General features: G+C 37.1%; 1 protein-coding gene across 1 annotated transcript in view; it reads left to right on the top strand.

The window, feature by feature from the left end:
* The window catches only part of sass6 (SAS-6 centriolar assembly protein), a 37,940-nt gene extending 12,121 nt beyond the window's left edge, over positions 1-25,819 (top strand). Inside the window, exons 2-17 of the mRNA XM_052019830.1 lie at positions 1,842-1,902; positions 3,496-3,575; positions 8,626-8,730; positions 10,030-10,201; positions 11,192-11,269; positions 11,726-11,845; positions 12,929-13,120; positions 13,414-13,608; positions 16,459-16,548; positions 17,939-18,118; positions 18,474-18,555; positions 19,375-19,505; positions 21,039-21,185; positions 21,525-21,631; positions 23,139-23,245; positions 24,513-25,819. Coding sequence (XP_051875790.1) covers positions 1,842-1,902; positions 3,496-3,575; positions 8,626-8,730; positions 10,030-10,201; positions 11,192-11,269; positions 11,726-11,845; positions 12,929-13,120; positions 13,414-13,608; positions 16,459-16,548; positions 17,939-18,118; positions 18,474-18,555; positions 19,375-19,505; positions 21,039-21,185; positions 21,525-21,631; positions 23,139-23,245; positions 24,513-24,607 — 1,942 coding nt within the window. The 3' untranslated portion in view covers positions 24,608-25,819. The remainder of the gene's footprint in view (positions 1-1,841; positions 1,903-3,495; positions 3,576-8,625; positions 8,731-10,029; positions 10,202-11,191; positions 11,270-11,725; positions 11,846-12,928; positions 13,121-13,413; positions 13,609-16,458; positions 16,549-17,938; positions 18,119-18,473; positions 18,556-19,374; positions 19,506-21,038; positions 21,186-21,524; positions 21,632-23,138; positions 23,246-24,512) is intronic.
* The last annotated feature ends 1,856 nt before the right edge of the window (positions 25,820-27,675 follow it).

Genomic DNA, 27,675 nt, shown 5'->3' with positions numbered 1-27,675 from the left:
TTGAACTGTTTAATTTGGCTGGTTTCGAATTGGAGTTTTGACCTTTTTTTGTCCCTGATCTAGTTTATTCTGGGCTAAAGAAGAGTGAGTTAGCATTTTTTTTAACTCCAGTAAAGTCAAATTTGTATACCTATTGCTGAAATTGAACACCAGTAAAACCCAATAATACATGAACATTTGTCTGAGTTAAATGATTGTTGGCAATTTATTTCCAGAATCAATCTTTACAGATACGTTAAGGAACATTTACCAAACCAAGCATTTCAGGTTATGGTGATCCTGAATTCCAATAAATATTTGAATAAGTAAATCATCAAATTAGGTGCATTACTGGAGGTGAAATTTCTTCAGATGAACCATTTAAATGAGGCCCCAGCTGCTTTTAACAGGCATAATTTCAAAGAATGGAAGTATCTTCCTTCTGTCGCTTGGCCAATGTGTATCCCTCAACCACAACTGAAATATCTTGATCATTTACCAACATGGGTGTGAACTGGGAAGCTGTCAGCTCTGCCGACATGAGCTATGAAACTATTGTCAGTGTAGCTGAGACCTTTATTGATAAATGTACAAGCTATTTTTCTTTTACATTCCTGATATTTCATGTGATTATACTGTTTTCTGTTTTGATTGAGGAATTAACAATTAGTGACACAACAAAGCAGCTACTTTTGAACCTCCAGCCTCATACATTTCAAACTATTGAGCAAGACCATAGGTTTTCTGGACTAAATTGCCAAGATTCTGAAGGAGCAGGACAAATAGCTCATGTATTACAGCTTGGATCTCCCTGATGAAATGAAGACATTATTCAACAACAGCCTAAGAGGACATGGAAACATTTTAATGGCAATAGTGAGGATGCAGAATAATTGCATAGTTCTAACAGTGAAGTTATTTTTAAGAAATTAAGGTGAGATAAGGAGGAGGAATGAATTCTTAAAAAGGAAGGTGAAGGAAATCTTTGGATAAATATTGAAACTTGCAGAAATGTCATATAATCATGGTAAACTTAAAAGGGTACCTGGTAAAATAATTACTTTCTCTGCAGTCACTCATTCTCATCCGCACAATGATTTAATTTAAAATCATGCTTTGCTTTATTTCTTTCCTGATTTTTCTCTCACTCTTCCTTCTCTCTTTTGCTCTGTCCCTTTTTTTTCTTTGCATTTCACTTCTTCCTGGCTATGCTTTTTGTATTTTATCTTCACTGGTATCCCTGCATTTAATTTTTTTTCACATTCCCAGTGATCCTACTTAAGATGAGATAAGATCAGATAAGATATCGAGTTTTGTTGACTTTTAAATCTTTCCCTAACACTCACTGCTGGGATAGTGCATGAAACCAAAAAAAAGGTAACGTTAGAATAACATTACTCAGAAATTGAAAAACTGAAGCTGGAATTAGAATCTCAATCTATCAAGTTTAGAGCAGGTGCATAGAAGAATTGAGAAGAGACTGGAGGGAGCATGAGAAGGACATGGGTTTTGTTGATGAGTAGGGTTAAAAAGGGAGCAACTTTTGACAGGACTTCTGATATCATATGATCACTTGCACTGTTTAAACTGGGCAATCATTCGGCATACGTTGTGAGGGTTTAACATTGAGGAGTCTGGCAAGACTATTGTGCTAATTCTGTAAAGAATGTCTCGTCTGGAAATTATAGCATTCATCTGTGTGAAGGGTCCTACTAAGTTACATACCTCCAAAGAGGGAAAAACAAATGCCAACACCTTTGTTAGCACAAATATACTCTCAAAATAATGTAAACAGTTTGGATAATTAGAGGAGTTGTGTCTTTACTCTTAACCAGTCCTAATCTGATGGCCTTTTATTACAGGAGGGAAAATGTTCGACTGAGAGTAGGATGGCAAATCAGTTCTAATGCAGTTCACAAGAAGGTACAGCAAATTAATAATCTTTGCCTGTAATTTCCCTATAGAACAAACTTTGTCTTCACTACTATTTTGTTTTGATGTCCAATTTACATGCCGTCAAGCAACTTTTATATAGCATCTTTTAATATAGAAACTATTCCAAGAGGTTATAGAGGTACCAGAATGGCATAAATGTATTATGAAAAGCTTGATCAAAGAAATCTGTTTTAAAGTGATGAGTGAGGAGCTACCATTCCACACCAAAAAGATTAACCTAGCCAACTACTTGTCCCGTGGGCTTCCTCACAATCATCAAGGAAATGAAAGGTCTTGTAAATAACGAATTCAAGTGGTTCTAACTCACTGGTAATCTTTAAAACAAACTTTCTCTTTGCCAGAAGGATTAGGAATAGGACAATTATGCCTTAATGCTTAGTTTAATTAATAAGTCCAGAAATAGTAAATTATGCAATCAAGATGTGGAAAGCTTCTGGAGATGGGCTGTAAAACAAGAGAGAACGTATACATTCCACTCTTTGCCTGGTACTGACCATCTTTTTTTTAAAAAAAAAGCAAAAATAAGTCAATTAGATCTGCTGAGCTTCTAAAGATGACTACTGTATCTGATGCCTGATTATTAAAATCTTGGGGGTGGTGGGGTGAGGCAGTCTGATAAGCAGCTATGTACCCCCTAAATCCAGTGTTTCAGGCATGGTCTAATTAGTAAGGTTTATGCCACTCAGTTGACAGATGTTAACTACACAAATTACAGATGCTGGAAAACTGGAAACACTCGGGAGTTCATGCAGGATGTTGGGAAAGAAATAGTTAATGTTTTCCTTCAAAGACCCTTCATCAGAACTGGAAAAGTGAGAAAACAAGCATGTCTTAAGTTGCAGAGATGGGGAGGTGGAGAGAACACAGAACGTCTGTGACCATGTGCAGGTCAAAGTTGTCAAGTTAACAATTATTAGATAAACAATAACCAATATAGAGACAAATTAAAACAAAGCTACAGCCACATCAATTGGGGGGATGGGATTTACTTGAAACTGTTAAACTCAATATTAAGTCCTGATGGTTGTAATGTGCATAGTGGGTAGATGAGTTTCTGTTCCTTGAGCTTATGCTGGGCATTGTTGGAACTATATAGGAGGTTGAAGACTGGTCAGTGGGAGCGGGATAGAGAAGTGACAGACAAATAGAAACTCAGGGTCGCCCTTGTGGACTGAAGGAAGTTGTTCTGGAAAACAATCAAAGTTTGGTAGGGGGGACCATATTGTTAGCCCCAAGAGCAATATAATAAACTGGAAGAAGTGCAAATGAATTGTGGCTTCACTTTTCAGAACAGCTTGAGTTTGGACAGTGGGAAGATGTAAAAGGACAGTTGTTGCATTTTCCACAATTACATAGAAAAGTGTTGTGAGGAGGAATGTTTGGTGAAGAAAAAAAGAGTGAAACAGGGAATTGCCAAGTGAATGATCCATTTGGAATACACCAGTGTACAGTTTTAGAGTGTTCACTCTCTGCTTCTATCATTATTGAATTTTAATATTATGCTTCACCATTTGAGTGATTTTAAATTTTTTTTAAAATAATTTTTATACCTTGTCTTAGGATTTAACTGTTCGTTTGACTGATGACGTAGATCCCTTCTTCTTGTATAATCTTACAATTAGTGAAGATGATTTTCAAAGGTACGTGTAAATTAGAACACTTTTACTTGATAATTTACTGATTCTGTTTTGCTGTTACAGGTTGTCTGGTTTGTAATAGGATAGTTAGAAATTTAATCCAAAATTGCACAGATTCTCCAAGTTAATGTACCTATTCATTTTCTATTTTGAAATTTTAACAAGGAAATAATCAAAGAAGATCAAGTAATAATCAATTATTACTCAGGGTGATTTTAATATTTATTTGTTCTAATTATTTTATTATCAGTTTAAAATTACAACGGAATGATGGAGGTGTTGAAAGTGGCATCTTTATCAGCTGAAATGCCATGTGAAGAAGCCAACTGAAGAGGAGTAGTAGGTAGTTCTGATCATCCAAAGAGGCCAATACAGGAAGTTGGCATTGCCTAGTACGAGTTTGTCGCTTGTGCTCCTAAATATTTTCTAAAAGGTGCTCAGATTATTATGCAAGACTTGTTTATTGTATAACGCTGTAAGTTTTGTTAGTTTTGAGCTAGAGTCATTCAGTATTTTTAAAATGCTGCACAATTGGTTCAGTTTGCATGTTTAGTGTTTACTTCCTTTTTTTAAATTGAGCAGTTATACCCTCACTCAATCTTTTTAATCACATCATTTAATGTTAATTACTATTTAATTGAGAGTTCTTTTGTTAACCCAGAAATACCTGGAATACTTTGTGTCAGGCATCAAATGTAATTGGAATTCTCTTTTGAAATTGAAAGTCTTTCCTGATCCATGGCTAATCAAAGAATAGATGCCTTTGAAGATAGAAGCTGATAGTTCTGATTTGTGAAATGTTTATATGCAAGACTGTCACTAATAGATGTATAATGGTTGCAATTCTAGGGCTTTGATTTCTTTTACGAACTATTGTGATAAGAAAGATCTTAATGGTGCTAAAAATTTCGTATTTTGTTTGATAGACTATGTAACTAAGTATTCCAAAATGTTTATAATGAATTTTAGTGGTAAGTAGTAAAACTATTGAATTGACAGTTTTTACGTTAACTAGCATGCTTATGTTTTTCTTTTTAAATAAAAAGTTTTATCTCTAAGAACACAAGAAATAAGAGAAGGTTATTTGGAGCTTGGCACCGGATCACTGTTTAATAAGAACATGGCTGATCTTTTCTCTTATCACCACTTTCCTGTATTAATCTTACATTCCTTGATTCCCTTAATGTACCGATACCCCACTTACCATTTGCCCGCAAAGTGCTGATTTGTTGTAGCATTCTGGTTCCCAGAGTCCGAGCAATCATAGGTCCATATCCTTCTCTACTTTAAGATAAGGAAATCACAATCAGGCTTATTAGCACTGACTTGTTCATAAAATTTGTTGATTTGATATTCTATAAATCACAAAAGAAATAAATAGTGCAAAAAGAAAAAGGAATAACAAAGTAATGTTCATGGACCATTCAGAAATCTGATGGTGGAGGGGAAGAAGCTGTTACTAAATCATTGAGTGTGGGTCTTCAGGCTCCTGTACCTCCTACCCGATGGTAGTAATGAGAAGAGGCCATGTCCCGAATGGTTAGGGTCCTTAGTGATGGATGCCCCCCTGTTGAGTCACTGCCTCTTTAAGATGCCGTTGATGGTGAGGAGAGTTTTCCCTGCGGTGGAGCTGGCTGAGTCTACAACCCTCTGCAGTCTCTTGCGATCCTGTGCACTGGAGTTTGCATACCAGGCCACGATGCAACCAGTCAGAATGCTCTCCACTGTACATCTATAGAAATTTGCAAGAATCTGCTTGGGCTGCACTCTGCTGTGTGTGGAAACTGGAGCAAATTTCTGGTGCTCCCACAGTGAAACTGTGATCTCACTTTTGCATGGCTTTTTGTAGAGTGAGCCACTGGTGCAATGTGCAGAGGCTGCCTGTGAGGACAGTTATTGGGTGAGTGGTGTGCCCACTCTGTACTGAGATGTGGGGCTCAGGGCTGCATTCTGGCTGGCACAATAAGTGTGAGCCACGTTGGGGATCAGCAGCAGCCGCTGCATGTGTTGATAGTTCTCCTGGAGCTTAGTCTCATCATTCCTTTTTGGATGTGATGATAGTGGGTTGCCTTGACAACACAGCTGTCTTCATTCCTGAGATTTATCTTTTGCAGTAACCACTGTTGAATTTGCAACCATAGGGAAATTTCTCATGTGGTATCTTGTTGAGGGCTTTCCAAAGATCCAAATACAGCCTCAAAAGAAGCTCTAGCAGGTTTGTCAAATACTATTTCCATTTTGTGAGTCCATCTTGACTCTGCCAAATTCTATCATCTAATTATTTTGTTATTATTTCCTTGATACTGGATTCTTATTATTTTCCCTACTACTAATGTCAGGCTAACTGACAGCATCCATGGTGAGAGAAACCAAATTTAATATTTCAGGTCAATGACCCTTCATCAGAACTGGAAAACTGGCCTGTAGTTTCGCATTTTCTCTTTTCTGTCCTTTCTTAAAGAATGGAGTGATGTTTGCAACCTTCTGATTTATGGGAACCATTTCCAGGACCTGTGAGATTTTGAAAGATGACAGCCAGTTTATTCAGTATCTCAATAGGCACCTCTTTCAAGATGTTGGGATGTACATTGTCATATCCGAGGGATTTATTACTTATCGATCCTATTAATCTTTTGAATTGTCTTTTTCCGCACTAACGTTGCTTTCTTTCAGCTCTTTCCCTCTAGACTAGTTGTTCTGCACTATTTCTGCGAGGTTGTTTTGTATCCTCTATGAAGACAAACATAAAATATTGGTTTGTTTTGAAAATCAAGAACATGCAAAATATTGAGAACAGAGGGGAAAGCCAGCCTCTTTCATCACAACAAGCTCTGTGTGGATCCAGGGCCTTCCACGCTGTAATAGGATATAGTAGGTGTGGGTGGGTACAAATTAAGCCCTGCTCACAAAAGAGGTAGATTTAATAGACAGTTAAGTCACACCCACCAAACATAACCAAATTTATCAACAGCTGAATATTTCTGACACTCAAAAACAATTAAATAAAGCTGTTAAAGCTAATAAAAGTCAAGAAACTTTAAAAACTCAAACTTGAAAAACCCAAAGCAGTTAAAAATATAATTAATACTTACATCTTTGCGTCTGTTCCCTCTCATTTAAATGAATAATGAAGCATTTCCTGTGCTATCTGGCACATGATCTTCAGGCAAATTCCCCATTGTAAGTGTTAGGATATCTCTGCAACCTCATGCACCCATAGTGAACTCCATGAAGGAATACAGTCTGTGTACCATTGACGTACCACTGACAGTAACTTTCAAATTAACATGGAGTTTACTGCTAGTTAAACAGAAAACTGCTGGCAAATAAGAATTTTAAAAAAACAGCAGATGCTGGAAACACTCAACAGATCAGGCAGCATCTGTGAAAGATTATCAGGGTTAACATTTTAGGACTGTGCAAAAAGGACTTGGACCTGAGATTTCAAACTTTTAGCATACTGACATTTTCACTGAACAGGCTATCATTCAAACTTAGCATGGCGTGCCACTTGGAAGGAAGCACTCAGGTGGTGTATAATAATTCATAAATCTCCAAGTGTACAATACTGCACTGGAAAACCATCCTAGATTTTTCTGCTCAAGTCTTGATTCGGATGTGAAAGTGCTACCAACTGGGACATAGTTGACTTGTTAGAAGGCTTGATTTTGATATTACAGTCTGAAATATCTTTGAAATACTTTCTTTGCTTGCTTCACTTCCTTCCTTCTTGACAACATTGTGGGATATTGAGAATCTTGGGGGGAAAAATAAGCTTGGGGAATTTCAACCCAACTTAATGATGTGGGGTACAAAATTCCATAATTGTAAACTCGTGTAGAATGCTGGATAGATCCTACCTGGAATACTTTGGTCAGGTTTGCTCTCTATTTCCAAAGAAAGACATAGAGGCACTAGCAAGGGTGGAAAAAAAAAATTACGATAATCCACCAGGTCTGAAGGATATAACCATCAGGAAAGAGAGCACAGTGGGACCTTTTCCAGGGAAAGGAGGCAGCTAAGATGTGTATTGATAGAGGTCTTTAAGATTATGAAATGGTTTAAAAGGCAGATATTTCCACTTATGAAGGTATCCAAAGCTAGAAACTATAAGTATGTAAATTGTCAATTATGTCTCAGTTGGTAGCACTCCTCATCTAAGTCAAAAAAAATTCCAGAATCAAATAATCAAAGACTTGAGCAGAAAAATCTAGGCTGATTTTTTTTTCCATTGTTGTACAGATGGAGATGCTGTTTTACAGATGAGCTATTAAACACTGCCTGAATGCTTCCCTCCAAGAGGCATGCTATCCTAAGTTTGAAAAATACCACTGTTCCTTCATTGTCACTGGGTCTTAATCCTAGGATTCCCTTCCCACTGGCATCCTTCACCAGCAGTTCAAGAAGGTTGGCCAAGACTTTCTAAAGGGTACTTAAGGATGTGGAATAAGCGTTGGCCTTGCCAACAATGCCCACGCCTTGAAAAAATAAATAAATAGGTCATTCAAAGTGGTGTGTCAGATTTTATTATACTATTTCGAAGAATGAGATCTTTCCAGTGTTATAGCCAATTTTTATCCCTCATTCAAAATAAAAGCAAATAATCTGGTCATCAATGCATTTCTTGTTTGAAGGAACTTGATGTGCACAATTTGACTGCATTGCAACAGTAACATTTCAAATATTTTGTCGGCCGTAAAGATTTTTGGAGTCCTCCTGAAAGGGATATGAGATGTGACATATAAAGACAGGTTTTATAAGTGTCTCCCATATATCCACTTAAAAAAAAATTAGGGGAAATTTCTCTACTCAAAGGCTAGAATGCAGAATTCAATATTACATAACCAATTGATACAAATAGCAGAAGCACTTGAGGGGAAGTTAATGAGAATGAGAAGGAAAAAGTTATAGCCTGTTACACTGTTGGGTGAGATGACCAAAGTAAAAAGACCGGCTTTTGGAACGTAAATACCCACTTTTTGGGCCACTTGGATAGCTTCATTACTTTAAATACTATACCATGTAACATTAAGATAACAATTTAATTTTACAGTTTAAAGAATCAGCAAGGACTGCTTGTAGAATTTTCTGCTTTTCCCCAGCGGTTCATTGAGCTTTTGGACCAATGCATCCAGGAACAAAGCAAAGATGTTCCACGGTGAGTTTGTATCTAGGTGATGTTAAGTTGAGGATAACAGTGAATTTCTCTTGAAATCTTTCTCAGGATTAAGTGTTTATGCTCCTGGATGGACAGTTTTATAAATTAGTTAAACTTGTACAGCCTTTAAATCAAGAGAGGTTCATATTGTTCTGAATAACTGTCATTTCTGATAGAACACACAAACATGGATCAGGTACATTGATCTGATGATGTTGTCATTCATTCTCTCGTCTAGAGATAGACCTCTGTAGTTTGTGCTTAAGTTATTGATCTTTATTCAGTTTTAGTACCAGTTCCAGACAGACTGATGGAGGGAGGGGGTCTAGGGGCGTGGTGGTGGAGCAGGAAGAGAAATACCATGTTTGATCAGTTGTGTATCATTCCCTTTTCTACCCATGCACTAAGAGGGAAACAAGGACAAATGATTAGTGTTGGATTTATGTATGCATTCCCATTTCATCTCACTTGGCATCATCTCCAGGCTTCAGCTGGCATCTAAAGCTAGAATGTTCAATGACATTTGGGCTCTGAATTTCCAGAATGCACTGGGTTTTGATTTAAGTTGAGCATTGAAAAGGTGACCTTGCAGCGTGGAAATGCTCAGAACAGTTTGCTATAGGAGATTTAGTTGTGAAAGTGTTTTATCAAGTAGTATCTTCAGAAAATTAGATATACAGAAATTGGAATTTAAATTGAATGTTCATATTTTATGCAAGTTATGTCAAAACCTTCCACTGTAATGTACAGTCAATTGCCCACTTTGCACTCTCTGTTCCGCAAAAGATGGACAAACTGGTATTAGAATCATCAAGTAATAGCAAAGTAGCAAACTGAGATGCAATTTATTCTATATGTGCTTAAATAATCTAGGTCAGCAATAGCACTCTTGAAGGGGTCACTTTAGAAACCTGACTAATGCATTGTCAGAGGTGCTGTCTTTTGGATAAGGTCTTAAACTAAGGCCGCATCTGCCCCCTTGGGTGGGTTTAAAAGGTGCTTTTCACAAGACAAAGACAATCAGAACTTCTCCCATTAACCAGTGTACATTTATCCCACGTCCAACAGACATTAAAGATTATGTGATCACATCTCTTTGCTATTAGTAGGGTCTCACTACGACCAGATTGGTTGTTAATTTTCCTTGTATCTTCATGGCTATATTTCAACAATACTTATATGGCACTGAAGAACTGTTGGACATTCTGAGATTGTTATAGCACTCTAAATGTTTTTATTGTCTTTCAGTAATTTCTCATTTTAAATTTCTTCTATCTGTTCATTTGTTTTTCCCCCAAGGTTTACGCTTCACTTAGTAACTCAGTCTCCAGCACTGGATCACATGCCTGCGAGCTTAAATATAATAGAAACTAATCCATTCAAACATCTCACGCATCTCTCCTTAAAGCTGCTTCCAGGAAATGACAATGAGATCAAGAAATATTTAGCAGTCTGCCTTCAGAATGTGAAGGTTAGTTTCTACAATGATTTGGTATAAGAGCATTAGCTATTTTCAAATTTATACTGGTTATTTGCTGTATTAAATGCTTTTTTTTTGTACAAATTGCTGTTATAATAATCTAATGCAGTTTTTTTTTTATTTGAGTTCTGTGTCAGTTATTGATAATGGCTCACTTGAAGTCCAGAACTTAGCATAGGTGCAGACACTTGAACTTAATCATTAGTAGTTGGCATTGTATCTTTCACTATGCTTCACCATTGAGCTCCGTCTTGTTGAATTATGCTTGGATGGGAGACTTGCCTGGCTGTAGTTCGATTTGCTCAGTTCAATGGTGCTGTGAAAGTACCACATCTTATTTGATCTCAAAAACTAAAGACTTGGTTATTCTTGGATGGGAGTACCAAGTGCTCTAGGATTTCAAAATGTCCATCAATTTTTTGGTCACTGCCAATGCTTTGCAGAAATTCATGACCCATGCAGGAACAGGTTTCTAAAATACTTGTTATTGCCACTTTTACTTTCCCGCCACAAATATATTACTTGCGTGACTAGGCTCTCAGATTTACCCATTATGAACAAGGTATGTTGCTGAACACATTTCATCCTTTTACTCTTCCATTACTCTGCCTCTTTGGCCACTGATACAAGACAAAATATCGTATCATTATTGAAGAGATCAAAGAATAATTATTTCCAGAGCTATATTTTCATATTTTGCATAGCCATTCCAAATGATCTGCAACCAAAATAATAAAATTATTTAGCAGTTGAGAAGTATCTGGCTGTGGAGAGTATAAAAGATCTGTATGTAAGATTGCTTACTTCAAATGTCTGTTTTTAATTTATAGCTTAATATGAAAAACGACTTCCTCTTAAAGTGAGTTTTAAGTGATATTTAAGTAAAGCATCAGGCTGTATATAATGCCATTAATTTGATATCTTTCAATTAGATCCTTTTTAATAGACAAAATGCAGCTAATTTTAAATGTTTCCTTTCAGGCAGAAAATAGTTCATTACAAGAAAGGTTACGTAGAACAGAGGAGGAATTGATGAAAAGATTAAGCATTACCCAACAGGTTTGTATATCGAAAATCTTTATTGTGGTATCATGACAGCACAAATTAAAACATTAAGGTCCATTGCTGTGCATCAGAAAAGTTTACTTATCAATGCATGGTCTGAAATATTTTGCTTGAGGTTTAAAAATAGGATAGCTTTACCAATGTGACCTTCAGCATTCACTCTGCCACAGCGTTCCATTATCTCTCCTTCAGTTGTCATGCTGCACTTTAAAAACAAGGAAGGAATTGTGTACACTTATGCCATTAGCACTCAACTTTACCTTTTGGCCTCTGGTATTGATAACATTTCTCAGTTCCTGTCGATCTTCATCCAGGGGAGTTACAGCATCTGATGATTCATTATTGCCAAAAGTGAAATCGTAATTAAATTCTCATTAGCCCCTTTGTCTTTGAAAGACTATGCATAATTCATATTGGCTAATATCACTTACTGCTAATTTTCATGTTTAGACCTTAGCAGAAAAGAGTAAGGAACTGGACAGATTACGTAATGAATGGACAACACATACTAACTTGATAACAAACAAACACAGTCAAGAAGTTACTTCGGAACGGGAAAAAGCTTTACAGGTGAGAAAATGCGTGAATTCATTAAAGGAGGACAAAATTCAAAGATAACTATAAACGTGCTAATATAATGAGCAACACTGAAAGGTTTAGATGGATGTTTGGCTAAGAAGGAACTTTAATGCATCCTCAGCAGTTAAATACTGCAGCACAAATGGGTGTTTTGTACACAAACCAAAACCCTTTGCAGAATGAATGACTCTGTGAATTGCCGTTGCTCAGGAAACAACATAAATCCATAAAAAGAATGGGTGAACCTCAGCCTCACTGCTTGCTTTCCTAGAAATGTTTCTGCAGGCATCAGCAGATTGATGTCGTCCTTAAATTTGAAAATGTTATGCAGATTATGTCCCATTTTGCAGACAGTGCAACAGTAGGGACACAAAGTTCATGTATCTATTTCTAATAATTACTGAATGTAATTTTGAAGGTTTCCTTGGAAGATGGTAGTTGTGCATTAATCATTATGGGGGTGTTTATATGTGTATTTCAAGCAAAGTATTGGCGTCTTGTTTGCTCACGACTGCACAGCTTGCATTACTCCCTTCCCTACTGTTAAACTGATTTTTAATCTGACCCAAGATGATGCTGTAGAATATGCTTCCACACAAAGTACTAATCTTTTTTTAACCTTGGATAAATGATAAAAGGCTTCCATTTTGCATTATGTAGGGCATAATATTCTATGTTCAGAAGGCTTCTATACATAGTAGTTCTTTTTGATTAGATTTCATTTTGATTCAATTTAGAATCAGTGAGTATCAGTCCAAAACTACAGATAGGAGATTAATTGCTAAGAAACAGCCATGATTATGTTATGGCAAGTCTTTGAAATGACTTAATAGAGAGGGAAAGTATTGAACGAACTGAATAAAGGTTATTTAGGTTTCTGTCATGAACCTTCAACAAACTTCATCTGTTCTTTCTCTATCATTTCTTAAGTCCATTTTACCTCTATAATTACAAGCTTTTTATTTGTATGTAGGATGTTGTTTGTATTTTGAGTGTTTGTAAAAGTAGCAATGATGTTATTCTGTCTGTACTCTAGCTCTTTATTGATACTAGCTTTTTAACCTAAATCCCTAGGCTCAAACACACTACCAGCAGCAATGGGAGCAGCAAAAAAAAGAAACAGAGGCAGCACATAGTCAAACAGTACAGCATCTTGAAAGGAGGATAGCTGAAATAGAAGCTATCAACAAGGATCTTACCGAAAGGAAATACAAATCAGAATCTGCAATACGAGAGACGAAAGCCAAAATATGCGTCATGGAAGAGGTTGGCCAAGGATTTTTCAGTAGTTTCAAGTTTTAAATGTAAAATTTCAGAATGCAATCACATTTTAAGAAAAAAATTTAAATTGCTCAATAAAACAATTGGTAAATCAAGACCCTTCAGTAGTGAAATAAAGCAGGCCCTTCAATGATGCTGCTTTGTAACACTAAGCCATATCAACTATAATATTTTGGATTTGATCCTGGACTGTATTGAGTTAAATGTTACATTTTCATTTTGTTTTTTTTCTGTCTGAAATAAAGATTTCATTTATCTGTCCTCTCTGCGGTATTTAGGAGTGTCAAAGATCAAAACAGGAAGTCATTTCACTGAGGCGAGAAAATGCCACACTGGATGCAGAGTGCCATGAAAAGGAGAAATTACTTAATCAGCTGCGAACAAGGACTGCAGTCCTGGAACAGGAAGTTAAGGATAAAGAGCAAGTGGTTACGAGGACAACAGAAGTCTTTGAAAGTTTGCAGGAGCACAAGGTATTAAAAGTCTCTCTGGTTTTCAGTTGCTTGATACTAGTATGTTGCTTGATATTATCCCGTATCACTTTTGACGATTAAGTACACAAATTAAATGAAGATAAGACATTCATCTTTTTGTATTTCTGATACACTTGGCATTCTTCGATTGGCAACTGTGGCAAACTTGAATTACCATATCGGATTGCTCTTACCTGCAATGTTATAGCTTGTACACCAAAGATCAGAAATGCTCTGAAGTTCAAAAGTTGGTGCTTAATCTGACAACTGAAGACTATTTATTTGTGTGCAAGTGATAAACATGGATTATTTCAATTTTTGCACAACGCAGTTCCACTGAGAGCCATACAGATCTATAATTTTTTTAGATTGGATGCTCAGTTCCTATTAAGCCAGACAATCACAGCTGAAATAACAGTAGAATACCATTATGATCACACCATCCATAGACCAGGAATGGGAACATGAGTTTGGTCCCTGTTCTTCATTGCACTTCAGTGTTTTCAACTGGAAAAGTGGTACGTGTATATTGATAAGGAGAGGTTGAGGTTGCTCTATGTTGCCTCCTACAGCTGAATAAAGAGTTGTTATTCGTTGGCCAGATTTACTTGTGAAGAATAAAGAATTGGCATTTGGTGAGGTGCCAGAGGACTCCCAATGCTGATTTAGCTGCAATCCTGAATTCTTCTTTCTCTGTAGATCGTAGAATCACAGAATCACAGAACAGTACAGCACAATACAGGCCCTTTGGCCCACAATGTTGTGCCGACCTTTAAACCTCACCTAAGACGATCTAACCCCTTCCTCCCACATATCCCTCTATTTTAAATTCTTCCATATGCTTATCTAGTAATCTCTTGAATTTGACCAATGTACCTGCCTCCACCACCACCCCAGGCAATGCATTCCATGCCCCAACCACTCTCTGGGTAAAAAAAAACCTTCCTCTGATATCTCCCTTGAACTTCCCACCCAGTAATTTAAAGCCATGCCCTCTTGTATTGAGCATTGGTGCCCTGGGAAAGAGGCACTGGCTGTCTATCTGTTCCTCTTAATATTTTGCACACCTCTAGATAACAAGAATAAACTAGTAGTAATGAGCAATAGAATAAAATGTCTGATATCGCCTCACTATTTCTATAGCTAATGATCATCACTCAGTGAGTCAGTCGTCTCTTTTTGGCCTTAAATTTAGGAACTTGCTTCTACAGATGAAACTGTTGGTTTTATTTTTCACTTAATCAACAATTTTGGCAAAAGCAAATATAATTGAAGTAACGTAAGTTAGCTGTACCTTATTAAACTATTATGGCAAAAGGACGGCTGAACGTTATGGCAGCTGCTCCTTGTTACATTTTCCGGCTGTAATACATATAATCGTAGGATAGTACTGCATAGTGGAGTGAATTTGGCAGTTCTTTCAAAGAGCATTTAGTTTAATCCAGCTTTCCCAGTTTATATTTTGTTTACAGTACTATACTTTTGAATAGTTTAATAAGTATTTCACAATCCATTTCTGGAACTTGTTAGTGGATTGTCCACTGTAGTAGTGGTATCCCTTCCATTGGTGTTTTGTGTACAAGTAACTTGTACTCTTTGCATGCCAACTTCTCAATACTTGAAAATAATTTCTGGAGAGCAGTCTAGCTAGACTGCCTTTGATTTGATTAATGACAGCAGTTAATGTTACTGCCTCAGTATCAGGGACGTGAGTTTGACTTGTGGGAAGTTTGTACATTCTCTCTGTGCAAGTTTTCTTTAATGTCCTAAAGACAGGCTAGCAGGTTAATTGGCCACTGTAAATTACCTCTTAGTTAATGTCAAAAAGTAGCGATGGGGGGGGTTGATGGCCAACTGTAAGAGGAAAAAAAGGTTGCAGGAGTACAGGAAAATAAGTTGGGACATGGGACTAATGGTATCACTCCCTTGGGAGCCAGCATGGACATGATGAGTCAAATGGCAGATATTATAACTTGTTTTTTTTTAAGAAATATAGGTGAGATTTTTATTTAAAAAAAACTAAACTCAGCAGATTATTGGGGCATTGTCAGATGGGATCAAGTTGTTTTTCTTGTCTTTTTATTTTTAAAGCTCTTTTACATGAAGTTTGCCTCCAGTTTTGCCTTTTGGCTCCTTTTACCTTCATCTTTCTAAATGGCTGGTTGTTTATGCAGGCTGTCCAGTCGGAGAAATGATACATGTCTAGGCAGTCACTCCTGATTGGTTTGCTAAACACAGTGTAGTTACATTGGCACATTTAACACTGCCTCGGAAATTCATCCCATTAATTTCTGAACTTTTTTGAGGCAGAGTACAACGTACTCAAGTGACAGTGTAGCATGGGAGTAAATTTCTAGTTTTCATTATCAAATAGATGTTGTCATGTCAACCTAAAGCTGCTAAATGTTGAGTTTAAAACCCGAAATTGAAAATCTTTTTATATACCACACTATTCCCATCAGATTCGTCATTAATTTAAGTGTGCTATTTTTAGAGCACAGACCATTTTATTGAAGTATCATACTTTTTTTTAGCTATCTTTATTAATCACATGTACATCGAAGCACACAGTGAAATGCATCTTTTGCATAGAGTGTTCTGGGGCCAGCCCGCAAGTGTCGCCACGCTTCCAGCACCAACACAGCATGCCCACACGTCTTTGGAATGTGGGAGGAAACTGGAGCACCCAGAGGAAACCCATGCAGACACAGGGAGAACATACAAACTCCTTACAGATAGTGGCCGGAATTGAACCTGGGTTGCTGACGCTGTGTTTGTATGAAGTTTGCAAAGGCTTTTAGAACTTATAAGAGAAATCGCAATGTCTGATTTAGTTAATTTCATTTGCAGAAAAATCTAGAAGAGAGCCTGGAGCAAAAGCAACAGCAAATGGGAAAACTAGAAGCTACTGTGAAGTCTCTTTCAGAAGAATTATTAAAGGTAATCATTGGATGTCCTGTTACACTAACTTTCCTAAATATTTACTCCTCCCACCACCAGTGCACTACGGATGTAGTGCTTACCATCTACAAAATACACCACACTTACTTAGCGTGGCTCCTCCAGCAGCACCTTCCACTAAGAAGGAAAGGGCAGCAGGCACATAGGAATATCACACTCCTGATTAGGAAATATATTGCTGTTCCTTCATCTTTGTAATATCTAAATCCTGGAGCCTCCTACCAAATAGTGCTGTGGGAGTAACCCGAGTGGCAGAAATCTATGTTTAAAACCCCATGAACTGTTTACTTAATTGTTTTATATACAACTGATGTTAAGCTAATATTAAATAATTGGAATAGCACATGAGAAAAAATGTTGACTTGGATGTCTGATATTATATTTATTTCAAATTTTTGGCATTTTTAAGAAAAACTTTGGCCTGAAGTAGTTTGACATTAAAACTCTGTTAATACAGTAACAGATTGTTCTGAAATCCTGATGGTTCGGCATCTGATTTGCTCATTAGCTTGGAATGTGATCCAGGAGCATGGCCAGAGGACTTGTATATTTCAGGCTCCCTTTCAACTTGCCAGATTTACTGGAAAATTTATTGTACTGCTATGCAACATTTTAAATAAAAACGTTAATAGAACATAGAACAGTACAGCGCAATACAGGCCCTTTGGCCCACAATGTTGTGCCGACCTTAACAGTCTGGCACTACCAAAGTCCCAAGATTGACGGTTTATCAGTGTTTTACTGTACTTCAAAAGCGTTTCCTTCTCTTCTTGCCCTACCACCCCACCCTAGAGTTAGCACTACTTATCTTTGCAAAGCTCCAGAAATGTGATATCACAGGAATAGTTGGTACAAAAGCTCCCAACTAGTAAGGTGAAGACAAAAGAAAAACAACTTCTTAATCTGACATTTAGGGTCCTTTTAAATGCACTTCCCTTAAATAATGCATGATAGCAATGCCTGATGGCCACCTCACATAGGTGGATCGATGCTACGTGTGTGTGTGTGTGTGTGTGTGTGTGTGTGTGTGTGTATGTGTGTGTGTGTGTATATATATATTAAAAAAATGAACCTGCATACCAGTTTCCTGCCTTACCTGTAAATCTTCTACTTCCCTTGTGTTCAGAAATTTGTTGCTTGGTTTTGAATATAATTAATAGCTGAGCATCTGCAGAGACTCTGGGAAACTCTAATGAATTACCATAACTAATCATGGTGGTTGTGTTAGAAGTTTTTACCAATGGAAAGATAGACTTGTTGACTAAGAGCAACTTAGATCAAAACCTAAATTGAAGTTCATGTTCTTCAATACCCCCAGAATCATTACATTTTTGATAAAAAGATGATGTGTATTATGTTTTTGTTGAAGGCCAATGAGATCATCAAAAAGCTGCAGGGAGACATTAAGAAGCTGATGGAAAAAATTAAACTGAAGAATACAGTTACAATGCAACAAGAAAAACTTTTAGGAGAAAAGGCACAAATGCTCCAGAAGGAGCAACGAGAACTAGCAGATGTTCAGCAGGCCCTGAGACACAAGGAAGAGGAGGTAATACGTCTTGATTCAGTGGATTATAGGCGACCCTCGTGTTGTGGTTGCATTGGCAGACAACTGTACCGCGATTTTCTTTAAAGCAAAGCCACGTCATCTACACGTGTGTCAAGAAACAAGAGTTGAAAAAAAATTTACTCTGTATTATTCTCCCCCCCCCCCCCCCCACAAATTCCATGATTATTCCATATTTCAAATTTTTGGAGTGATTTGTGAATTCTGTAAGGGCATAACAGGGGTCACCCGTATATAAAGATGAGTTTTGACAAGTGGGGAGCGGAAAAAGCAGGGAGAATTTATTTTAGGATGAGGTTTATTTAAAAATGCTGGTGCTTTTACAATGTTTTTTCAGGTTTGCAAGTTACAGGAGAAGTTTGATGCCACAGTCGAAAAGCTAGAAGAAAGTAAACAGCTTCTAAAGACAAATGAAAACGGTTAGTTCTTTAAGGAATATTCAACTAGAGTTTGGAATATTTTGCGTGCTAGAACATGATACAATATGTTTTAAAGGGGTGGTGTAAGACAGACTTAATACTAAGCTACATGAGGTACTAGGAGAGATGGCTATTAGCTTAGTCAAAGAAGGGGATTAAAAGGCAGAGGTTGCTCTGCTTTTAAATTTGTGCAATAATGAGATCTTGCGGTCAGTTTTGAGGCCACACTCCATTCACAATCTCACTCAACAGAAATGTTGATTGCAGAGAGTTGTGTGGTGGGGGTGGTGAATGTCAGAGTGGAGAGCAGTTTATGTTTTACTTGTATTGCTTCTGGTGCATGCAAAAACTATTGCCATTGAAGGATGAAACAAGAGGATGGATAAGCTGAAATGGCCAACAAAATAGAGTCAAGGCATAGGTACACACACAGGTGTGATGTTGCAAGGAGCCGGTTTCAAAAATGACTGACAACCAGTATGGGTAGAATTGCCCTTTGTAACTTCAGGTTGGCTGCTTTGATTTTTGGTAGCACCAGCAATCAATGTAGAGCGAGGTGCCATTGTGTAATCTGTATTGCAAACATTCTTTTTTAAAAAGAATTAATAGAAGCCATCGTGATGAGACAATGTGCAACTGATTTATGAACTGGGTACTCTTTACTATTGAAACTAGTACAATTTCAGGAATAAATTGAAGTTGTTTAGGTTTGATTATTTTTTTACAGCTTCATCTATGTTTGGAAAATAAAACCTTTCAAGTAGAAGATCAACTATTTAGCATTAAAATCTTTTAATGAGATAATTTAATTTTCTACAGTAATATCTTGGCTGAATAAACAACTGAATGAAAATAAATTAGCCTCTCTGCAAGAAACTCCAGGGTCCTTTGATCCATCGTCAATATCTAGTGGCAATCTATCCAGGCCTGGGGGTGTGCAAAACAGTTTGGTAAGTGAATCAGCAGTTTATTTTTGTTCATTTTTCAGGATCTCTGCATTGCTGACATGGCCAGCATTTATTGCCCATCTTTAATTGCCCGTGAGAATGTGCTAGTGAGCGATCATGGCATAATTAGTGCACACAAATCTATAAGATTATTATAGTCTATTTTCAGATTCAAACTAAGAGTGAAAGGATGGGTATGAGGGATCCAGTATCATATTTTAACTGTTGGTTGAAATATTAGGTTATTTAAACATGCTGTTTTATTTCTAGCTATTAGTCGGGTCACAATGTTTCCATTGAACCAATTTTAATGAGAACTTATTGCATCTATTCCTTGAGCACAATTTGAAAGATGGCTTGCCTTTCTCACATTCCCAATGATTTTATATCGAGCAGGCAGTCAGTTGTTTCCCACGGTTAGATTGCTGCACCCGTAATAAGAGCAGGTTAAGGACAGGTAACTGGCATCCAGAAGGTGCAAGGCCATCCAGTCCTCCTCTACATTAGTCTCAAACACTGCAGATAAACCACACTTCCACAGCCTAAATGCAACCCATGTTTTGAGGTAGCAGCCAGAAGGGTTTGATTATGCCAACTCTTGACACTTATCCAGCCAACAGCAAAGCTTATTTTTCAACACTGTGGGTCTAGATCCAGTATGGTGAATCTGAGTTGGTGGAGTCAGAGGAAACTCAGAGATGCACAAAGAAGCATATTAGATAAAATGATCTTTTTTGCAGTTACCAACATGAAACAAAATGAATATAGTATATACAATAAGCATGTTACCCTTTTCCCCCTTAAAACTCCAGCAAACTAATTTGCATGTTTGCTTCGACAAAACTGCTGGACCTTTGACAGATCATCAGTGAGCAATATTAGATTTTTTTGAATTTCGTTGGTTGCTATTTTATGGAGGTTACGATTGGATGGAAAATAAGGAGTGGTGTGGGACAGGAAATGAGTAATTTTATATAACATAAAACTACCATTAACTTAATTTTTTTAATGGTCTGACAGAAAGCATGTTGTCTTTGTAACTGTTTCGTCTGTGGGTTTGCCACACACACTCTTTAAAGTGGCCTCCTGATTTGCATTCTCCCATTTTCAGTCAACTGTTGTGACCCATTATCAAATAGCTTGGTTGCTCCCCAGCTAATCCTACTTTGGAGGCCAAACACCCAAGGGTACCAAACACAATAATCGTCTCCAACAAATTCAAATTTACTCAGCAGTTGAATTTTTCAAATGTGGTCTTCAGGTCTATAGAATATGTATAATCAGGATTCACAGCGCATGGACAGACTCCAAACCCAGTATAGAAAATACTTGGAGTGTTTTTTCCGCGTATTAACCCATTAATTTGCCTTTTGTAATCTCATAGTAACTATGGTTAATTGACAGCTATGCTGTCTCTACATTCACTGCTTTTAAACAGCAGTTTTAGAATGCATAAAGGTTTTATTTTTACATATTTTATGCTGAATTTTCTTGTCCTTGAATGCTAATATTTCCCTGTTGCTCTTCCTTTTGCAGCAAACTTTGCACCCTCCTTTCTCTGTCTTGACGCCACAGACTGTCTCCTCTGTTTCGCCTTCAGATAATTACTCTAAGAGCTTTGGTTCTTCTGTACGAATGAATACTCCACCCCTGAGGCCTGGTGTATCAAGACATGGTCTTCAGGCAGGCTTGATTTAATTTTATTATTTGTACTTTTCTGTGATTTTAATATTTTAGAATTCACTGCATTTCTTAAACTTCAATGCAAGGTAACTTTTGTTGCAATGCTACCCTATCTGTTAAGAGTTACCTTGAAGAATTCCTTTACAATTACACAATATGCACTTTTTAAAATGTAGATACAAGTAATTTTTATCTGAACATTGAAATAATTTGTTGGATCCTGGTGTGCTTAGACTTCTACTCTTATTAATGTTAAGTTTGCAGCTATTAATTGGAAACAAAACCAAAGTCAGTTAATCAGCGAGACTATGACAGGAGCCTCTTGCATTACTCTTCCAGGTGCACTTCAGTCCTCTGCAGCTAAATCCTAGTATCATTCCTGGATGTGAACTCACATCAGCCCCTCCATCTTCAACACCTACAGCAGGAGGGCTCTCTTCCAAAAGGTATGTGAAAATAAGGGGATGAAGAGGATAGGAAATAGGAGAAGAGAGAAAGAACAGATGTTCTTTAATATGTTTCATCATTCATTTTCTTAAAAATTATTTTTTTTAAAAAAATGATTATTCAAAGTGTTTAGCAACCTTTGGATGTTGAAACTGGATTTTCAACAGATGCAGCTTAGCCTAATAGTTTTCAGTGTACTTACCTGAGTAGGATTATTGCTTGATGGCAACATACTTGGCTGACCTCCAAATGTCCTCTGAGCCTCCAAGATCTCTTGGAGCACAAGACTTTATAGTCTGATATAGGTAGTTCATGGAGGGGTACCTGCAGCTCAACTTTGAAATGTAAATGCAGGAACACTCGTATGCTTTTGCTTATTTGGTAGACTGCTCAGACTACTGGTAATGGACTTCCCTTCACTGATTTTTACAAACTAGCAGATACGATATCACATCTCAAAGGACTGGGAATAGACTACATTATAATGGAAGATTCACATATAGCATTTAAACAAAAGGTTTGGCTCAATGAGTTTCTTAGAGTTAGAAAGTAAATGTACCTCTCTGGTGCTGAATATAAGGAGAGTCAAAATTCAAATTTAATATTTCTAGTATCCAAAGGATTTTGCTTTTGTACCATGATTCAAATTTAGGGCAACATTAAGTTGACTTCCTGCTAGCTTTGGAGCTTAGAAAGGAAACGAGTAGTGGGGACTTCTCGTGTACCATATCATTATCCAGTGACTAATAATGTTAAGTGTCATGTATGTGGGTATCAGATGACAATAGACTGGACCCAGCTAAAAACCTGTCCGTAACCCATGTCTTTGCTCATCCATGAAGGGAACTTAATGTTAATTCTTGCAGCACATTGAGAAAAAGCAGAACTTGTCTATTAGCATTTGGACACAATTACTTTTTTAAAATATGATAAATAAGGAGAAAAATAATGCTTTAATTTCCCCTTCATTCCAATGGAAGCTAATCCTTATTCTAAAGATTTTATCAGAGATTCTTCGTGCCAAGCTTTAAATTTCCTTACAGATTACAATAGAATTTTGGCAAGAACCATGTTTGTGAACTAACCTCAGCTACAAAATGTAGTCAAAGTCTTGTATTCTGGATGACTGAGTGCATTGTTTGAAAGGATAATTATATAGACTGGTCTGCAGAATGTTTTGTTAATGGTTTTAACAGATAGCTATTTTGACAGTGGCTTTGAACTTGGCAAGTTCAATTTAACATTTGCTAGAGCAGAACTTTATTTCCTGAACCAAAAGTCATTGCAAAAGATAACAGGCCAAAATAGTATAGGTATTCAGTTTGTTTAAAAATAAATCCTCTGTATACAAAAAAAAAAACTAAAGTGTGCACTCCTGTTTCCTCCAATCTGCAAGATGAAATGTTTAGTTATGTCTGTAAAGTGTAAACTAATCTTATCTTCTACCTGGCTGTAGTTTGAACAATTCCAGTTCATAGTTCATTTAAGAGTACCTGTTTCTTGCAGTGAACCAATTGGTTTGGACCAGAAGTACTTACAAAAGAGGGAAGGTGGTAAACCAGTTTTATCTCAAGGAGCACCATTGCAGAAGCCATTATATCCATCTGGCACAGGTAGGAAAAAGAGTTGGAAATCTGAAATATAAACAAATTACTCAAAACAGGTGTGTGTCTATTTCAAAAGGTTTCCAAATTCCAAAGACTGGTAATAATAATGATGGTAACATTCATGTGTAAAGCTCAGTTCATTATAAAAGCATAATTCTGTTCAATTTAGAGAGTTAGTTAAGATTTTTTTTTTGTTTTGTAAAACATACCAAATTTAGGAGTTAATTGAATTTTGATTACAATCAGTCCATGAGTTGCTTTCTTATTGTGCATCCAACACTGAATAATTAAACAAATAAAAATGTATATTGTAGTATTCCTCCAGTTTGTAAACTGACCAAGTGTGTCAGTCTTTGGCAGTTTGAACTAGAAGCTGAAAATATAGGGAAACATTTCAGACCCGATCACCATTTGTTATAGCATTTTATCTTACAAATTTTCATTATCCACACTATTTTGCCCCAAATAAACGCAACTGTTTATTATGGTTCTGCATTAAGGGCATCTCCTTGTTGGACTTGAATCCCTTCAGTTTTCCTTCCTTGTGGGGCATGAACATATTCACCCAAAGACCTTGGCTGTTAGGGCTGAGATTAGTTGAAACCTGTATCCTGCCATTTCATGGCACAACGTCCTAAGGTTAGAAAGGCTGATGCTGCTTTCCTGTAACATACCCAGCTTATCCATAATAAATAATGTCTACTTTGAGATCCACAGACAAATCAAGATTAAAAAAAGGTTTTCTGGAAGACCTAGCATTTAAGTTTTCTATGAAAACAAAGGTTTGGCTATTTTTTCCTCTTGTACTAGATATCAACATGGTAACCTATCACCTCCCAGAATTAAGTTCAAAACCTCTATCCTTATCTGTAAATCCATAATGTCGAAGTCTCTGGCCTGTGTGATCCTAGTACCCTAGTCATACTCTGACCTTTGATGCATCACCCTTCCTCTTGATCTTGTTGGCAACAAGTATCCTACTTCACCCTTTATCATCTTTTGCACAAAGCATATGGACATCTTCATTTGCTTTCTCATGTAATAGGATAAGTTGTTGCACTAAAAACAAAAACACTAGGAATTGGTGACAGGTAAGGTAGCACTTGAGGCACAATAGAAAGTGGATTAATATTTCAGGTTGATGACCTTTCATCAAAGACTTAATTAAGGACTGCCTGAACAGTATTCATTAACTAATGAGGTTTAATTTTTAATTGAATATTTTCTTTTCAATTCCACGACCTCACCCCATAATGTGTTGATGTTAATCCAGTGCCAACTCGACCCCTTGTGCCAAAGCAAGGAAATCCACCACCAGTGACATCTGCCTACTTTCCAGGACAACAGCCTAGACTCCCTGCATCATGAAAAGAGCTGCAATTACCTCTCAGTCTACGCAAGGCTTGAAAGGAGACAGATCATGAGAATGGAACAGCCGCCTGAACATATCACTGCAGGTGTTCACACCTGTTAAAAAATGATTGGACCGGGCAGTGATAATTAGCATAAACCCAGGTGCTCATTCAAACTGCCAGAATACACTTGCCACTCTCAAAATATTAACTTTACTTAATTTGTTTTTGAGTGAGTGGGGGTTTTTCTTCTGCACAGGAGGCAGCTGAATACCAAAGCGTATGTTGCAGACTCAGGACTGAAGATTTTGAGCCTTATTTCATTAGTTCTGCAGTTTGCAGAACTAATAATTTTGAACAATCAAGAATTTAAATAAAATCTTGTGCTTTGTAACAGTGAAGTATATTAGCTGCTTTCCGTGTGTAGAAACAGGGGATGCCTTCTGTGTTTCCTCCTCCCTCAACACAATCACGTTTGAATATGTCCTAACTTTGTGGGTTCAGATCCTCAGCAATTTTTCTTTCTGGTTTTCCAATTTGTCCATTATGTTACCAATATATTTGGCACAGCTGGTCTTTGTTATTTTGCCCAAACTGTACAATCTTTTTCTTACTGGAATTGCGTATTTGGTTCCTATGCATGCTTAACGGAAGAAAATTCAGATACCTTAACTAGTTGGAAGTGCCATTGGGCATCATAATGGAAACTTTCAGAAATTCAGTGTATACAGTCAGTATTACAACATAGGAATGGGTTGGCCCTTCCCTACATTGCAGGGAGTACAGAACTGTTAAAGTTTAGCACTGGTGGAGTCTTTGTCAAGATGCAAAGTTCAGTCTTGATAGTAGGACAGTAGTTATATACATTTTGTATCTGAAAAATAATTGACAGTTGCATGCTAATAAAATTTAGATGCAGTTTGTCGATTGAAAGTAATCCCTAAATAGCATGCCATGAGCTAAGCCCTATCAAATTGTCTGAAAGTTTGAACTACTGCAACTTGTGTAGTTCTGAATGAAATCAATTTAATAAGGTGGCCAATATAATTGCATCAGGGATTTTAAAGTGCATCAAATGTACAGAATTGGCTCTATTTTCCCTATTGTGCTGTAACTAGTAATTTATGACAACTGTTGTACTGAATGTATCAGTGTACAAATTGTAAAATTGTATTTAAAATGATCATTTCATACATATTTTGAATGAATAAAATATACGTACTTTTGCAAAAGCAGTTGTGTCCTTAGCATTGAAGTTCACTTGGATCAGTCATCTATGATCAAAGCTGAAAAATGAGGCAATGGGAAAGAAGACATTTAATGTAATAGGAGAGCAATGCATAGAGATACATGGCCTTTGGCCATCTTTCTATATTTTTGAAGGAAGGCTGCTGTAGGCAAGGAGAATCTGCCAATGTGCTGTATTCAAATTTTCTGACACACTGTTCATATGCAAATAGTCACCTGAGTGTAGAACACACCAGTCCAATAATGGATTGCCCAACATCCAGTTTTGATGAGATTGTGATAAGACTGAGAATCTTAATTGATCATTTTATCTTTCCAGTACAACAACTAACTTTAGTGCTACCCTGCTTTTTAATTTTCAAGTCCTGGTTTAGCAATTTCATAGGAAGAAATTTATAGAGCAGTAGCCAATTCAGTCCATTGTTTTCACACTGGCCAGATATTGACTTTGTTGCTCCAACTTCCCAGCTCTTGGTCCATAGTTTTGTCAGTTTGGTTCTTCAAATACTCATGTAGATACTTTTTAAAAATAGTGAGGGTTTCACCTCCCCCTTTAGGGCAGCAAGTTCCAGACTCCACTATTGAACCAAATTTCCTCTCATCGTTCTACCAGTTCCCCTTAACTCTCTGGTCCTCCCAGCCAAGTGAAATACCTTTTTCCAGTTCACCAGGACTTGGCTTCTTCAATCAAAGCTCCCTTCAGTTTCCATTGTTACAAGGAAAACAACCCCAGTCCAGCCAGTCTCTTTATGACCAAATGCCACATTTCCAAGTTTGCTGAAACTAGATGGGAATGTGAGTAGGGAGTAAAGGGGATTATAGACAAGCTGAGTGAGCAGTAAAGAACATTACAGATGCAATATAATGTGGGGGGAAAAAATTGAAGTTTTCCACTTTCATGCACAAAACAAAAATGGATTTTTTTCTTTAAATAGTGAGAAATAGGATAATGTTTAATGCAACAAGTCAGTGAGAACCATGCAGATGCAGCAAGCAATCAGGTAAGCAAATAGTACATTATTACAAGAGAATTTGGCTCCAGGACTAGAGATGTCTTACTGCAAGTGTTTAGAACCTTTTATGAGATGAGTATTGTGTAGGTCTTGCCTAAAAAAAGGATGTGCATAGAGGCAGTGAAAATTCATCAGACAATGTTTCCTGTATAAAAACCAGTGAGTGGACTAGACCTGCAGTCTAGACTTTAGTATAATGAGAGGAAGCCTCATTTAAAATTACAGAATTCTTACAGGGCTGAAAGGGTTGCGAGTTTTCTAAGGATGAGTCTGGTACCAGGGATGGTGGTCTTAGAAATAAAGAGTAGGCCATTTAGGACTTGGCTGATGAGGATGGTGAACTTTTACTGTGGCTGGTCAGTCATTGAATTCATTTGAAACCAAATCAGTTGATCTCAGGACATTAGGGAAAATGGCTCCAGAGTAGATCAGCCATGATCTTGCTGAATGGCTGAACAGGCTCAAAGGGCCAAATACATACATTTTATCTACAGTTTTATACAGTTCTAACACAACCTGTGCTTTTATACATTGTATCTCAGCAAATAAAGACAAGTATTCCATATGCCTTAATCACCTTCTCATTCTTACTTTAAAAGATTGTGAACATGCACTCCAAGACTCTTGTCTCTACATCAGAGGTTTTCAACCTGTGGTCTGCGGACCCCTGAGGGTCCGCAGCGGGTTGCCAGGGAGTCTGCAAGCAAGCCAAGAAAAAAAAGTGGAAAAGCGACCTGTTACAAAGACATAGCTTGCTTACTTGCTTGCTCCAGTTTTCCACTATTCAGAAAATCGGCCATATCTATATCTGTTATAGGCGACA

Source organism: Pristis pectinata, chromosome 7 (genome assembly GCF_009764475.1).
Source record: "Pristis pectinata isolate sPriPec2 chromosome 7, sPriPec2.1.pri, whole genome shotgun sequence".
NCBI lineage: Eukaryota > Metazoa > Chordata > Chondrichthyes > Rhinopristiformes > Pristidae > Pristis > Pristis pectinata.
Note: the sequence above shows the minus strand (reverse complement) of the source record. Positions and strands in the feature narration are given on the sequence as shown.